At 42.8% G+C, this 14,851-nt stretch overlaps 1 protein-coding gene across 1 annotated transcript; it reads right to left on the reverse strand.

The window, feature by feature from the left end:
- Positions 1-1,312: 1,312 nt before the first annotated feature.
- On the reverse strand, positions 1,313-6,493 carry AVPR1A (arginine vasopressin receptor 1A). The gene is made up of 2 exons (XM_079775222.1): positions 5,099-6,493; positions 1,313-2,606 (listed from the first exon to the last, which is right to left on the reverse strand). Exons 1-2 carry the CDS (start codon positions 6,003-6,005, stop codon positions 2,320-2,322), a joined length of 1,194 nt encoding a protein of 397 aa, XP_079631348.1. The 5' UTR covers positions 6,006-6,493; the 3' UTR covers positions 1,313-2,319.
- Positions 6,494-14,851: the final 8,358 nt, after the last annotated feature.

The following is a 14,851-nucleotide window of genomic DNA, read 5'->3' on the forward strand; positions in this document are numbered from 1 at the left end:
GGGGTCTCCCCAGCCTTTGTTCTGTATCTTGTCTCCTGATGCATTTAAAAGGAGAAAACAGAGCGGGGTAGGTTGATATGCGCCTGATTTGATCGATGTTCCCAGAAGTAAGATTGAAACTGAATTGTTTTACGTTTGGCAACCTATACAAGAAGCATGAGGTTATTATTTTGCAACTAGATTTAGAAAAAAAAGTGGATTCATCTTTTTTTTCAACCCAAAGGATTTAGTTTTTGAACTATCAAAGAGAAGTTGTCGAAAAGCTGACATTGTTACAGAAGGCAGGGTGACTGAGATGCTGCCATGCCTCAACTAATAAAGAATTGATTCACTTAATTGATACCTCATATTGGAGAGTACCCTTTAAGAAACATATTTTTTATTTTTGAAAAATATACTTCTAAGACCTAAGGGCTTAATGTCCATAAAACATTTGCAAACATTTTTTTAAGGCATATCAATCCAGGGAGTAAAAGGCCTGACAATTTGGAGAGGCAAGAGAATGAAGAGGAGTGAAGTTGTTGGTTTCAGGTTCTCACAGTGCAATCCAGTCCTCAGTTTCTTATCTACAGAGTTATTTTTAAAAAATAAAAAACACCCACCAACAATACTATTAAAATAACTATTACTTCCTTTAAGAGATGCAAAATATTCATGATGCATCCGCAAATTATTGCATGGTCTCTAAGAAGGAAAAGGAGCCAGACAAAATAGCAGAACAAACCCACTGAGTTCCTTTAACAAAAAATGCAGTAACAACAGCCAAATATTGTTGTGATTTATCTCTGTTTGGGAATGAGAGAAACGGATGCTCTCGGCTGGCTTTGATTTACCTGCATTCAAAGGAAAGCAAGTTCTGTCTTTAAAGTGGGAAACAGGCCGAAGTCAGGCTCAGCGGCCCTGGCAGTGCTTCCCAATGAATCAGCGAAGCTATATTTAAGTTTTAGGATTTTATATCCCAGACATGAAACCAACAAATTCTGGTTAATGAAAAGTAAACAGAAAAAGGCTGAGCCATTCTCAAGGCCCCAAGACTATAATAAAACAACCTCTAGCATTTGTATAGCACTTGGCAGTGTATTTACGAAGATCTTTCACACACTTAATTTCATTTAGTCCTCACAATGACCCTGTGAGGAGAGTGTTATCAACTCCATTGTACAGCCAAGGACACAGAGGCTTTATGTCTTTTGAAATAATTTGCCTAAAGCCATGCGTTTAATAATGAAGAAAACCGGGGGGGGGGGGGGGGGGGGTGTGCAGAGCAGTTTTGTTTTGTTTTTTTTCTATCTCCCTCTGCATCCTGGTAGAAACCCTGCCTTTCTTCTACCCACACCGTTGGAAGGGTGGGAGATGGGAAGGAAAGACCAAGTTATTTTTAATGAAATGCTAGGGGACATTATATATCCCGAGTCCCTCTTTAGCAGGCTTTCTTATCTATGAATCTGGACTCCCCGACCGTAAAGTCATGATCATGTTAATATCCAGCAAACCGTTTTGTTAAGGGCTATTGTCCAATAGCAGTGTGATAGTTGGACACTGGTCAAAACATGTTTACACTGTTCTAGAGAAAGTCTGCATAGTACCTTGGGCAATCCACTTCTACTTCTCTAATAAAACTGAGTATTCCTGATACAAATGTGACTTTAGAACGACTTTGCAGGAGAAGAAAAGTATTGTCAGTGAGTTGACACATTTTTCTAACCTTCAGCATCTTAGTCCATTGGCATTTCACAACCAACAAAGCATGAGGAACCTAGAGGAGGGGACTGCCAGTTCTAAACTTCCTGTTTTGGAATTTTGGGTGATTTATAGCTTCTAATAAAACTTTCTTCTTTCCACTCTGAACCAGACACGCCCCTATGAAGTCTTTTCTAATTCGTTTCGGACTCTAAGGCTGATGGATGGTGAGCTCACTTTGTTCAGAAATAAGGCCCCTACATTATATGACTTCTAAACCAGTCAAATCTTAGTTATATCAGAAATAAAAAGAGAAGAAACCAACAACAAAATATAAAGTCAGGATGGTTAAGATTTTTCCTTTAGAAATGTCTGTTATATTTCCTTTAGGAACTTGTTATATTTCTGGGAATTAGGCCTGAACATTTTAGTGTAGCATGTTTTTATTGTCATTCTGTATAAACCAATTCATAGCATTTGGTCATAGCAATATGAAAATGCAACCAGAAACACAGTCTTATACCCAACAAACTGACATATGCTTATCTGATGTAGTTCATTTGTTCTCAAGATTATGAGCTGGATTCAGCCAATGGGCAAGAAAGTCTGTCCCAAGAGTCAGTTGCATGAATGAGGGGCTCAGGTTGAAACAGGAATAAATTTGATGAACTTGGAAGATTTAGGTGAGTCCTTCCAAGTACCCATACTGTTTGTCGGGCTCCGGTTGATAGTGTAAGAAGTCTGTCTTCTGCTCATACTGTCAGAATCTTCTTTGTTGAATGCTTGCTTCATGTTGTCGCAACACAGGAAGCTTTGGACACAGTCTTGCAGGAGATGGCCACTAAAAAACATGTATATCCAGGGGTTGCAGCAACTATTCAGGGAAGCCAGCAATGCAGTGATGGTGATGGCCGGGTTTTCCGATTCTAGGGAAAGCATAAGCGGAGATTATTCAAATAGTCAAATGCAAGTAACTGAGCAATGGATAAATTTATTTTTCTATTGACTAATGAAAGTAGGAAAAATTTAGGGGTTAATATAGAAAGTGAAGGCTTTTGTTTATCAAGCAGGGAAATAGGTGGTGTATGGAAATTGCTTGACTATAACATATTTTTGTAAGGAAAATGCGTTGAAATGAATTCAGATATTTAAAGACACTCTTAAAATGTTTAAGTGGAATAAGTGGGATTTTTAAGAGGTTAAGAATATTAAATAACTTATTTTTTAGAAGTTTGTATCCTTTGTTCTAGTATCAACATGTGCTAAAGGACACAGCACTTACAGAACTGCTACAATTGCAATGAAATTTCAAGAGTCTACAACCACACACACCAAATTGTATTCATCCCAATAACTCGGGCAGAAGTATGACATCCTGCACCATGTTTAGTAGTTTTAAATTTTTAAATATTAAAACATATTCCTGTAATAACAAAACTATACAGAAGGGGATAGTTGAAATAGGTCCCTGAAGGATGCAGTATTTAGTTGTTGTTTTTTTTGTTTTTGTTTTTGGTTCATTAGAAAATTCTTTTAATTTAAAAAGAAAACCATCTTTGATTGTGGTTTAAAAATGAAATTATATTAAGAACAGTTGAATTAGGAAATTCCAACAGGCTTTTGAAACATTTTACTAGTATGTTAGTTTGCCCTGTTAAACTGCATATGTATTATAATCTTTCACTTTCACACTAGAACAATAGATAATACGCCTTTTTTGAAGATAACAATAATTAGCAAGCACTGACTTTCCCTTGATTATAAAACACAAGCCTGGGTCTTCTCACTCATGCTATTCCAGAATAAATTACAGGTTATTTAATCATACTTTGTGCTAAGATGCTATACTTTTAAAGGTGGTAATGACCTTTATTCCATGGCTAAGAATATTCAAAAAAGAATGGAAATCATCAACATACCTCCACATAAGTGAAGAATATTTTAGTGATCATGTCTAATTTCCGGTAGGTAATTATTAGACTGATTTTTTTATTTGATTGGCAATAATTAGGAGGCTGCTAAGACCAAGCAAGATAGGAAACGGTAAACCAAAAATATAGCATTTATGTTGTATTTTTCATCGGTAATTTTATAGTCATGCATGAATTTTCATTTCTTTGAATTAAGTTCACGCTCAAATGTTTTATTTGCGCATATAAATTCCAAAGTATTTCACATATACTCCCTAGTGAGTCCCAAAAAACAAGAAGACAGTTCTTCCCAGATACCCATTTCCCAACTACAGTTGTTGGTAACATTCCTGTAATACAGTTCTTTTGAAAGTATTTTTTTTTCTTACTAAAAGGAAATATATTTTTCAAGATACAACATTAAATCATTTATTTTGGGGTACATTCTAGTGAAGTTAGTTTTTCTAGTTTGTGAAGGAATTAAAATCAAACAAGCTAGTAGGTGTAGGGAACATTCTTCGTAAACTATTGCAAAGGTTGCATGAAGAGGTGTATAGCTGTGTGGTCAAGTTATGGCTGAAAGACTAATTAGTCAGTTTAACAAATTTAGAGTTTATTAATAATTCTACTTCGAAATTCCCTCCAAAGAGTGTTAAAGTAGTTGTTAGAAAAGGATTATAAGAAATGGAACCCTAGCTAAATGCCAAATTAGAATTATTGATTTCCTAAGACACTTTTTTTTTTCAGAAAAAATATGTACATTTTACTCTTGCCACAAAATTTTTATATTAATTGTGATACTTTCCACAAACTAACAAAAAGCAGTTGTGACAGTAAAAATATTTCCTTAAATCCAATAGATTTGAAAGCAAGGTAATTAACACGGAGGTTAGTGATTGGCAAAAGTCATTCATATATGCATTGCCCATGGACACAGAAAACTGCGCAAATGGGTGCAAATGGAGGACATCTGTAAGAGTGTCCATACACACACACACACAAAACAACTAATAAAAGTTTAGCATGGTTGCTGGATTCAAAATCAACCAACAATATGTCAATAGTCAGCAGCAACCAGTTAGAATGTAATTAAAAAATAAACTTACCATAGCATTAAAAAATATAAAACTCCTAGGAAGAAGTCTAATATAACACACGAAGGCCTTTATGGGGGAGAATTATTAAACTTTATTGAGAAAAAGAAAGCCATCCTGCCTTGGAGTGGTGTGGCTCACTGTAGGGCATGGTTTCTGGATTTGTGGTCTTGGGATCACTGCAAACTACAAATGCAGATTCCTGGGCCCCATTCCAAAGCTACCGAATCGATATGTCTGAGGTGGGGACCCCAGGAATATGCCCCTTTGAGAATCTCAGCCAAGGTGTAATTCTCATGCACACAGAAATTTAAGAACAACTGTCCCAGGGGATATTATGGAAAGAACCCCACCCCCCACCCCCCACCCCCAGGACTCCATCCCAGCACCTTCCTCCATGGTCCCGACACCTACCGACCCAGGGGAGTTTCTCATCCCAGACGGACCACATCTGGACGACGAAGAAGGGCGTCCAGCAAACGATGTAAGCCGTCACGATCACGAAAGTCATCTTCACGGTGCGGATCTTGGCGCGGGAAATGATCTTCACGCTGCTGACGCAGGGCTCGAGCAGGAGCCCGTTGTGGAAGGCGCCGCCGGCGCCCTCGGCGCCCTTGCCCTCGCGGGGCACCGTCTTCCCGCGGACGTTGCGCCAGATGTGGTAGCAGATGAAGCCGTAGCAGGTGCCCAGGATGATCACCGGCGCCACGAAGATGCCGCTCGTCATCCAGGTGACATAGGCGCGGGGGCCCCAGGGCTGGATGAAGGTGGCCCAGCAGTCGCAGGCCTTGGTGACGTTGTCCACCTCGACCACGGAGAAGATGAAGTACTGCGGCGTGCTCAGCACGAAGCTCAGCGCCCAGGCGGCGGCGATCATGAGGCGCGAGCGGCGCGCGGGCTGCTGCAGCGTCTTCAGCGGGTGGCACACGGCGATGTAGCGGTCCGCGGTCAGGACCACCAGCATGTACGCCGACACGAACATGGCGAACACCTGCAGGTGCTTCACCACGCGGCACAGCCCGTCGGGCCCCCGGAAGCGGTAGGTGATGTCCCAGCACAGCTGCGGCAGCACCTGGAAGAACGCCACGGCCAGGTCCGCCAGGCTGAGGTGGCGGATGAAGAGGTGCATGCGGGACGTCTTGCGAGGCGTGCGGTGCAGCGCCAGCAACACGCTGCTGTTCCCCAGCACCGCCACCACGAAAGTCACGGCCAGCACAGCGATCTCCACCTTGGCCAGCTCCTCGTCGCGCCCGTCCCTCGGCGGACCCGCGCCTTCCCCAGTGGCGTTGTCCCCGCTGGAGTTGCCTCTGGCGAAAGGCATCCTGTCCGGGCGGCACCTCCTCGACCTCCTCGTGCCTCCGCGGGCGTGCGCTCCGGACCCCGCTGCGCTCTCTCCTCCCCGCACTCGCCGCTCGCTCGCTCGCGGGGCTCCGCTCTCCCTCCCGCAGGCGTCTCCAGGCGCAGCGTCCCACCTGCCAACGGAGCTGCTCTCGGTTCCGTCAGCCGCCGCTTTTCCGGCTCTTCCCGTCCTCAACTCAGAGGAGGCTGGGGAGGTGCGCCCCGAGCCTCTGAAAGCAGCGGGCTCCTAACTCAATTATCGAGGCGGGGTTTGTTTCCCCAGAATGCGCGCTCTCTCTCCCCAGTGGTTGGAGACTGCACGGTGCCTACTCTCCCCACCTCCCGACCCCCTTCCGGGGAGGGGGGATTATTTTCCTGCCTTACGTCGGTGGCTTGTCCTCTTTGCATCACAGCTGCAGGGGTGGGACCGGGAGACTTGCCTATTCCTCCGCATACATATTAGGCGAGATCATATCGCTTTCCCGCTCTTCTGTTCCAAACATCATGGTGCACAGGACGTGTCAGGCCTTTTCTGGGCTTACCACCATTTCCTCAAACCCCCCCCCCCCCCAATAGCCACCTCAGCCCCGCATTTGACCTAAATAGACGCGGTCAATACCTTTCCTAGAAATCCCGAGTCCACTCTGCCGGGCGCGCCGCTCTTGCGCCTGACATCGGGAGGACTCCACCTCCTCCGGCCAGGTTTCACTCTCCGGAGCGAAGGGAGCCTGGCTCGGTTTATTCCCAGGGAAAGGTGCTTTGGGAATCCTCTCTCTCCCTGCCTCGCCACTCCCCACCCTCCCCTGCTGGGTAACAACGGGGTGGCTTAGAGGGTGCGCGCTCCCCCAGGAACTTCTTTGCCGGCTCTCGGTTACCCTGCCCACGTTTGCGGGGAGGAGGGACGCACTCACCCGTCCCACCGCAGCCCTGCAGCCCTCGTGGCCGCCGTGCGTGTATCTACAGCCGGGAAAAGGATTGTCTCCCGGTTTTCCAGTTCCCCCCGGGGTGGGAGGAGACTTAGGAAGTTTTCTCCAAACTAGATTCCTGGGGTTTTCTCCCGGGAAAAGCCTGATTCCCACAGGGGGGATGCGCGGGAATTGGGCCACAGTGGTCCGTGGGGACGTCGTCTGGTAACTACTGAATCGTGGGGACATCTCTTCTAGTGGACAGAAAGCAGCTGCCGGAGAGCGGCCGCCCAGGCGGCGCTGTCCAGAGCACAGGAGCGGGAAACTGCCAGGCTCCTGAGCTGGGCGTGGGAGGAGGCGGGGAGGGGGGGGGGGGAGAGAGGAGGAGGGGGGATGGCAAGGCAATCTCCAGGCTGGAAGGAGGCGCTGCGAAGGAAGAGCGAAAAGATCTGTTAGTTACTAATTAGTTACTCTGGACAGCTGGAACTCAGCTGCAGGCCCAAGCGACGCAGAAATACTCTTATACTAGTAAAAGAGCCTTGCGTTTTAACTTCAGTGAAGATATGCTTTGAAAGACAGCAAGGGGGAGCTGTTTTCAGGCTATTTCACGAAAGAAAGAAAGAAAAAAAGAACCTACTCTGCAGATACATGAGCATGACTTATTATTTTTTTAAATATATTTTTATTGATTTCAGAGAGAAAGGGAGAGGGAGAGAGAGAAACATCAATGATGAGAATTATTGATTGGCTGCCTCCTGCACGTCCCCCACTGGGAATGGAGCCTGCAACCTGGGCAAGTGCCCTTGACCTGAATCCAGCCTGGGACCCTTCAGTCCACAGGCCGACGCTCTATCCACTGAGCCAAACCAGCTAGGGCGTCTTATTATTTTTTAAATCAGAATGTTCGTGTATTGTGGCCATGGTATATATTTGCCTCAGAATAATATTTGTGAAATGTAGGAACAGAAACCAAAGCTTTTCTGAGGTGCAGTTTCTCAGCGGCAATTCCACTTTGCTTTCCCAGTTCATTCATGCAGAGTCCCAAGGTTGTGACATTAAGGATGCTAGACTTGGCCTTTAGAGTCCGGCTTCACTGTGGCTGTATAAACATCAATTGTACATCTTAAGAAATGGGAATAAAAGGATCTGCTTCATCTATCATAAGGTTATCGTGAGAAGTAAAACAGTGTTCTGTGTGGGGAAATGCTCTCAAAACAGCTCTGTTGCCTTGTTCCATGTTCTCCGAGATATTTTAAGAGGAAAAAGATTTTAAAGTTCAGAGATGGCAATATAGTAAGTAAAAGGTTTCCAGACCACCTGCCTGAAAAAAATCCTTTAAGCAATTAATTAGGTCACTGACTTTGAGAGGTGCCCCCCTTTTAAATCACAAATTACATTAGTGCTCCTTATGAGAAATAATGTCTGGCCCTAGTGTCCCTGGGTATTGCACAAGTGGTCCATTGACCAGACCCTGGAAACTCATTGCTCTTGGCCCTACACCGTGGAGTACAGTATTTAGGTTTCCGAAGGGGAGGGAATCTGCAGTACAGCGTCACTAAAGTTCCTTTGGGTGTTCTTATTCCAGAAAGCAGTGGTGGTGGCCTCTCAATAAATCATTCATCTGTGTAAGCCCTCTGGTCCAATAATCAACCATATCCAATTTATAAAAATAACTTGCTAGTTTACATCAGTGGGCACAGTTGGAAGATATTCAGTGAACAGCAGTACTAGTTATCCACATGCATTGTGTGTATGTATCTGATGCATATGGAGATGTATAATATATGTATTTCAGCAGGAAAAAATGTTCAATGCAAATTCCAGACCCCACTCCCTCTTTTAATCTACATAGTTTAAAAAATGCATCTGTCTTAATTTTACTGGTTCCGTATTCAAAGGAAACCAGGACCAATGAAATAAACTAGTAGACTCAGTATTCATGTACCTCATTGGAACTGCTATGAAAATTACTCAGTGGGGGTAAAATAATTGTGCTCGTCAAATCTGAAAAGAACATAGTCAATTTATTTCTGTGGAATCTTGTGCTTTTTCTTAGAGCAATTCGCATTTGTTCTGTACTTCTTCTACTAAAACTTACTACTTTCCCCTTCTTCCTCTCAGTGGATTTCAGTTAACATACTTTGGGGTTGGTGGTGAAATGATGAAAAGAAAAATGTGTTAAGTTGTGCATACATATCCTGGAGTCACCTTTCTCTTTCACTTGCTAGTCTTTCTTTCCCCTAGTTTGCAATTCCAGATATTTAAGAAGTATTTCCATTAACCGAAGCTGCTACCTCCTTCACTTACTAGCTGTGTGACATCTTTGAGCTTCAAATTCTTCATCTGTAAAATCTTGGTGATAAAACATAATGCAGTTGCTGCATCTACCTAATAAAAGAGTAACATGCTAATTGACCGTACCTTTGCGGCACCCACCAGCCAACCAGGAGTGAGTATGCAAATTAACCCAACAAAGATGGCAGGTTAATTTGCATACGCAGGTGCCGAGCGGCATTCCACACCACCCCAGCTGCTCCGGGCCTCTGGGCAGCGGAAAGGTGCCTCCAGGCCTGAGTGGAAAGGCGGCTCTGGCCAGAGCGAAGGCCATGCTGGCAGCCAGGGGAAGGAAGGCCCATTCTTGCACGAATCTTCGTGCATCGGGCCTCTAGTTAATTATATAACTGGTTGTTTAAGTTTCTGGTATTTCATAGGATTCAAAACATTAATTTTTCCTTTTAAACATAGTAAATATCCTCCATATTTCCTGTTATTTGCTAAGAAGGTTTTTCTTTTCAATTAGAGCAGCATGTCCCCAACTCCTTTCTGAGCAACTGAAGATCTGGATATAATTTTTTTATCAGAAAAGAATTCCATGGTCAAATACATTGGGGAAGTGCTGTGTATACATCTTTTTCTCTCCTAGAGATTTATACATTAAAAATAAAAAAACCTTTGAGAAACCTACTTAACTTTGTTTATCCATGTTTTCCAAAGCTATTGGACTATGAAAAGCCTCCATCCTTTTACTTCCCCCATGGAAAGGTGATGAATATGTCACAAGACAATGGATACAGTTTGGAAAACACTGAATAAAGTACTTGGATTTCCAGAGCACTTGGGTGCCACCACTGGACTTAGTCAAGTCAAGAAGTTGAAAGTGTGAGTCAAGTGTAACCTACTCTCCCAGGGGCAGGGATGCCCAATATAAATGGGTTACATTTAGTTTATCATATTACCTTATGTACTACTTTACAACTGCTATTCAATATCTTACTTCCTTTTCTTCAACTGTCAGTTTTCTTCCCTTAGTGAGAAAATGGAAGAAATGGAGTACCTGCAGGAGCATTCATTTTATTTCTATAGCCTAAAATGCCTCCTTCTCCTTCGATTATAAATTAATGACACTGCAGTTACAGGGCCATGGTCTGGTATTCATACCAATACTTCTAGAAAATTAACAAATATCTAGGGCACATCACTAGGTCATAAGCTGGATACAAAGAGGTATGTAATGATCACTAGCATTTATTAAACATTTTGTCTGTGCCAGGCACGGTCATAAGTGATTTACAAGTATTACTTCATATAATCCTCCCAATGACCTTTTGGGGGTCATTTCATTTTACATTTGAGGAAACAGAGGCACAGAGAGGATAAATAATCAGCCTTGGATAACAGAGCTGGTCAGTAGTAGTAGAAACAGGATTTAAACAGAAGCAAGTGACTCCAGCAGAGTTTACAGTCTTGACCATCACACTGTGCTGCCATTGTTGAGTTCCTGGGTCTTACTGCTCAAATGGGGTACTTGGTTGGTCATTTAACATTTCATCTGTGCATGACATGTTCTCCTTCAGGAGCAGGAGATTCTATAGAATCTGCACTGGTTATTATATATCTTTGGTTTCCTCTTCAGGAAATCAAGCCCAGGACAATAATAGCAATAGTAGTGGTTGTTGTAATAGTAGTAATAATAATAGATAATATTAACACATATCAACATCACATAAGCTCTTAATGCATGAGCTAAGAGTTTTAATTCATTATTTCATTTAATATTTAAAATAATATTTAAAATAAACTGCATATAGGAATACACTTATTGTTATCCCACTTCATAGGTGAATAAACAAAGGTCACCGAGGGTAAGCAACTATGCCAAAGCCACAAGACTCCAAGTGGCCGAGCTGAGTCCCACCTGGGTCCATTTGAAGTCAAAACCTGGGTTCTAACCTCTGTGCCCTACTGCCCCCCGTATATATCACAAGCACTTAACACATATTTGCAGTCAGAATGACAAATGCTTTAATACAAACTGGCTTTTCTTTACTTTTTGCTCCTTTTCTTCTTCTTGAGGTTTGACAGAGGTTAGTTTTGAAGAAATACATTCTATTTCCATCCACTCCTCCTACCACTCGCTCTGTCACCTCACACACACACACCTCACACACACACCTCTCACACACACCTCACACATGCACCTCACACACATGCACCTCACACACACACCTCACACACACACCTCACACATACACCTCACACACGCACCTCACACACCTCACACACACCTCACACACGCACCTCACACACGCACCTCACATATGTACCTCACACACGCACCTCACACACACACCTCACACACACCTCACACATATACCTCACACACACACCTCACACATACACCTCACTCACACACCTCACACACACACCTCACACACACACACCTCACATATACACCTCACACACACTTGCCCAATACTTCAGTTTTCTGAAAGCTTTTCCTTTTCTTATCAGCAGGGAGGCCTGTGATTAATATGGAATGGGTTGAATCTTATTTTCTATTAGGATATTCATGGTGACGATTATTTACAATTAATTTATTCTGGATAAAGCAGACATGTTGCCTGAGAAAAGGTTAAATTCATAGAACTGTCACTTCAATTTATATGTGAGAATCTCTGTGGTTTAGTTTCATCAAATGTTTTTAAGGTATGGATGTAACAGAATAAGCTTGAAATATTTGGAGCTATACCTCAGTGTTCCCGAAGAGACTTTTATCTGATTACATGGGAAGTCAATAGGATAAGATAGCTACAAAGACACCATCATCACAATTTCCTGAGAACCTGTAATCAAATGGACATGTGATGCTCTTTATTCATTCTTACATGAAATACAATATTAAAAACAAAAAGTTAATATGTAACTGATGTTCATAGAAGTCTTACAGTTTTCCAGAATCTCTGTTTAACTTTGTACTTGAAAAGCCAGCCCACCTTCTCCAGAGTTTAGCTACTCTTTTAGTGAGCATCTCGCACTGCCCTGCAGCATTTCAGGAAGCTGCTTCACACAAAGGAACCCTGCATTTCAGCATACTGGAATCAGAGCTCAGTGTCCTTGGCCACAGAAGACTCGAACAGAAATGGAAATCTACAACGTATCTTTAACATTACTTTTGAATGAAGTTGTGAATAAGGAGAATAAAAAAGAGAAGCTATATGCATTCATTTATTATAGCTATATTTTTCTGCTTAGAACGATATTATTTTATAAAAATTGAAAAGTGAAAAATATGAAGGAAATTAAAGATATTTCATACTACTCCCAGCATCCACAGATAATCACAATTATAATTTACTTGTGCCTTTCCAATTCTTTTTCAATGTCTGTGTATCTCATATACAACCAAAATTAGACCATACTATATATAATAATCTAATTTTTCAAATTCACATCATATTGTGAACTTTTTTCCATGTCATTGAATAGTCTTCTATATGATCAATTTCATGGCTTCATAGTTCTCCATCATATCAATGCACCTAATTTACTTATTTTATATATTTCCCTTTCCCCTCCAAAAAATTTTGTTTCCCATATATCTGACTCATTATGTCTCAGTTATTTCTGAAGACAAGGGAGGCAGAAAAGTATTCAAAAACCCAAATAATTACATTTTTTAAATAATATGTTTTTATTGATTTTAAGAGAGAGAGTAAAGGCAAGGGAAAGAGAGAGAGAGAGAAACACCAATCTGAGAGAGAAACATCAGATGTCTTTGGTACACACCCCTACTGGGGACCAAACCCTCAACATGGGACTGTGCCCTGACTGGGAATTGAACCAGTGACCTTTCAGTTCACAGGGAAGAGTCAGATATATGGGAAACAAAATATTAGTTTCATAACTGATGTCTTAGATTGGAGGTTGTGGCTCAAATGGTCTTAAACCAGACAAACTTATCCAGCCACAGGCATGTCCCACACTAGCAAACAGCTCTCTGCATGGCACAGAGCAGTCCAGAGTGCACCCTGTTTAAGGAGAGGTGTACCTAAACCAAAAAATCCCTGGGGTGAGCCAAGCAATTGATATTCCTCTTCTCTTCAGAAAGAGCCAAAGTGTGGGGGAGCAGCCAAGCACATAACTGTCACTATATGAAAACACAAAACCAGAGGGATGTGATCATCTTTATCCTCATGTAACTGGACACAACTTAGTTCTAAAATGCTCTACCTGCGGAAGGTAAGAAACTTAACGTGACTAATTCCAGGTAATGCAGTTGATTCTAGTTTAAAATTTAGTTTGTTAGCCTACTGCCTCTTTTCCCCCTCTTGTGCCTTACATTCCTTTTCTTCTCTACTTCCGCTTAGGGTAATCTAATGTCCTAGGGGTTTACGTACTTTTCTGGTATCTGTAGACCATCGGTCATGGGCTCTTGTTGGCTTCAACTGAGAAGTGGAACAAACTGTCAGGAAAAATTGTCCAAGACTTAAAAATAGGCAGAAGGAATTCCTGGGTGTTTTTTCAGTAGAGTGATAGGCACTGTCACTGCATGGACCTTAAGTTGACTTTCAATTGACTAGCCTATTTTACAACTCTGAGAAGGCAAGTTGTAGGAAACCGATGCACAAGATTCTTGACCATAACAATGCAAATGAATTTAGCCCAATAGTACTGTGGATGATTTCTCCACTACAGTAATTGTAATACCAATCATTATGTTTTATGATCCTACTAGAGGCCTGCTGCATGAAATTCATGCACTGGTGGGGTTCCTAGGCCTGGCTGGCGATCAGGGCCTATTGGGGCCATCTTGCCCAGTCCTGATCAGAGCCTGCCGTCTAGAACCTGGGGGTCTGCTGGCTACCAGCTGGGGCCTTCTGGCTGCAGGGCATGCTGGCTGCCAGGCGGGGCCTGCTGGCTGCTGGACAGGGCCTGCCGGATCGGGGGAAGGACTGTGAGAGGTTTGCCAGCTGTGGGGAGGGACCAGGGGAGGTTGGCTGGCCATGGGAGGTTGGCTGTGGGAGTGCACTGACCACCAGGGGGCAGCTCCTGCATTGAGCATCTGCCCCCGGTGGTCAGTGCACATCATAGTGACTGGTCAACTGGTCGTTCTGGTCGTTCCAGTTGTTCCCGTCATTCGGTCGTAATGGTCACTTAGGCTTTTATATATATAGATAGGATAAGAAGCAATCTTGCATCTGTTAGCAAATTCAGTTTCACATTCTTGGCATCCTATATATTATGCTTCTTCAAATTCACCCCTGAACGGATTTTAACATCTTCCTGGTTCCCTCCTTAATTAATATGTTAAATAAAACTCTAGCATATTTTCATTTAATATTTGTATGAGTCTCGTGATTTCCTTTAATTTTATTTTTATTTTAGCAGCTCTTTGTGGTCTTGGGAATATGACTCTCTCTTTGCTACATCCCATGCTGAGGTCCCTGGCTTTTCTAGCTGGTCATCTGTTCTGTTACAGGCAAGGCAGGCGATGGCTCCAAGGTAGAGGTGAGGGAGGAACACTCAATGTTTTCCTTTGCTTGGGCCCCTCTTCTCTCTTACCAACACTGCTCATCCTCTTAGACTGCTCAGATCCACCCTCTGTCCCCAGCTGGATTATTTACTTCAGAATTCCTACCCTTCC

Source organism: Cnephaeus nilssonii (assembly GCF_951640355.1).
Source record: "Cnephaeus nilssonii genome assembly, chromosome: 6".
Classification (NCBI taxonomy): Eukaryota; Metazoa; Chordata; class Mammalia; order Chiroptera; family Vespertilionidae; genus Cnephaeus; species Cnephaeus nilssonii.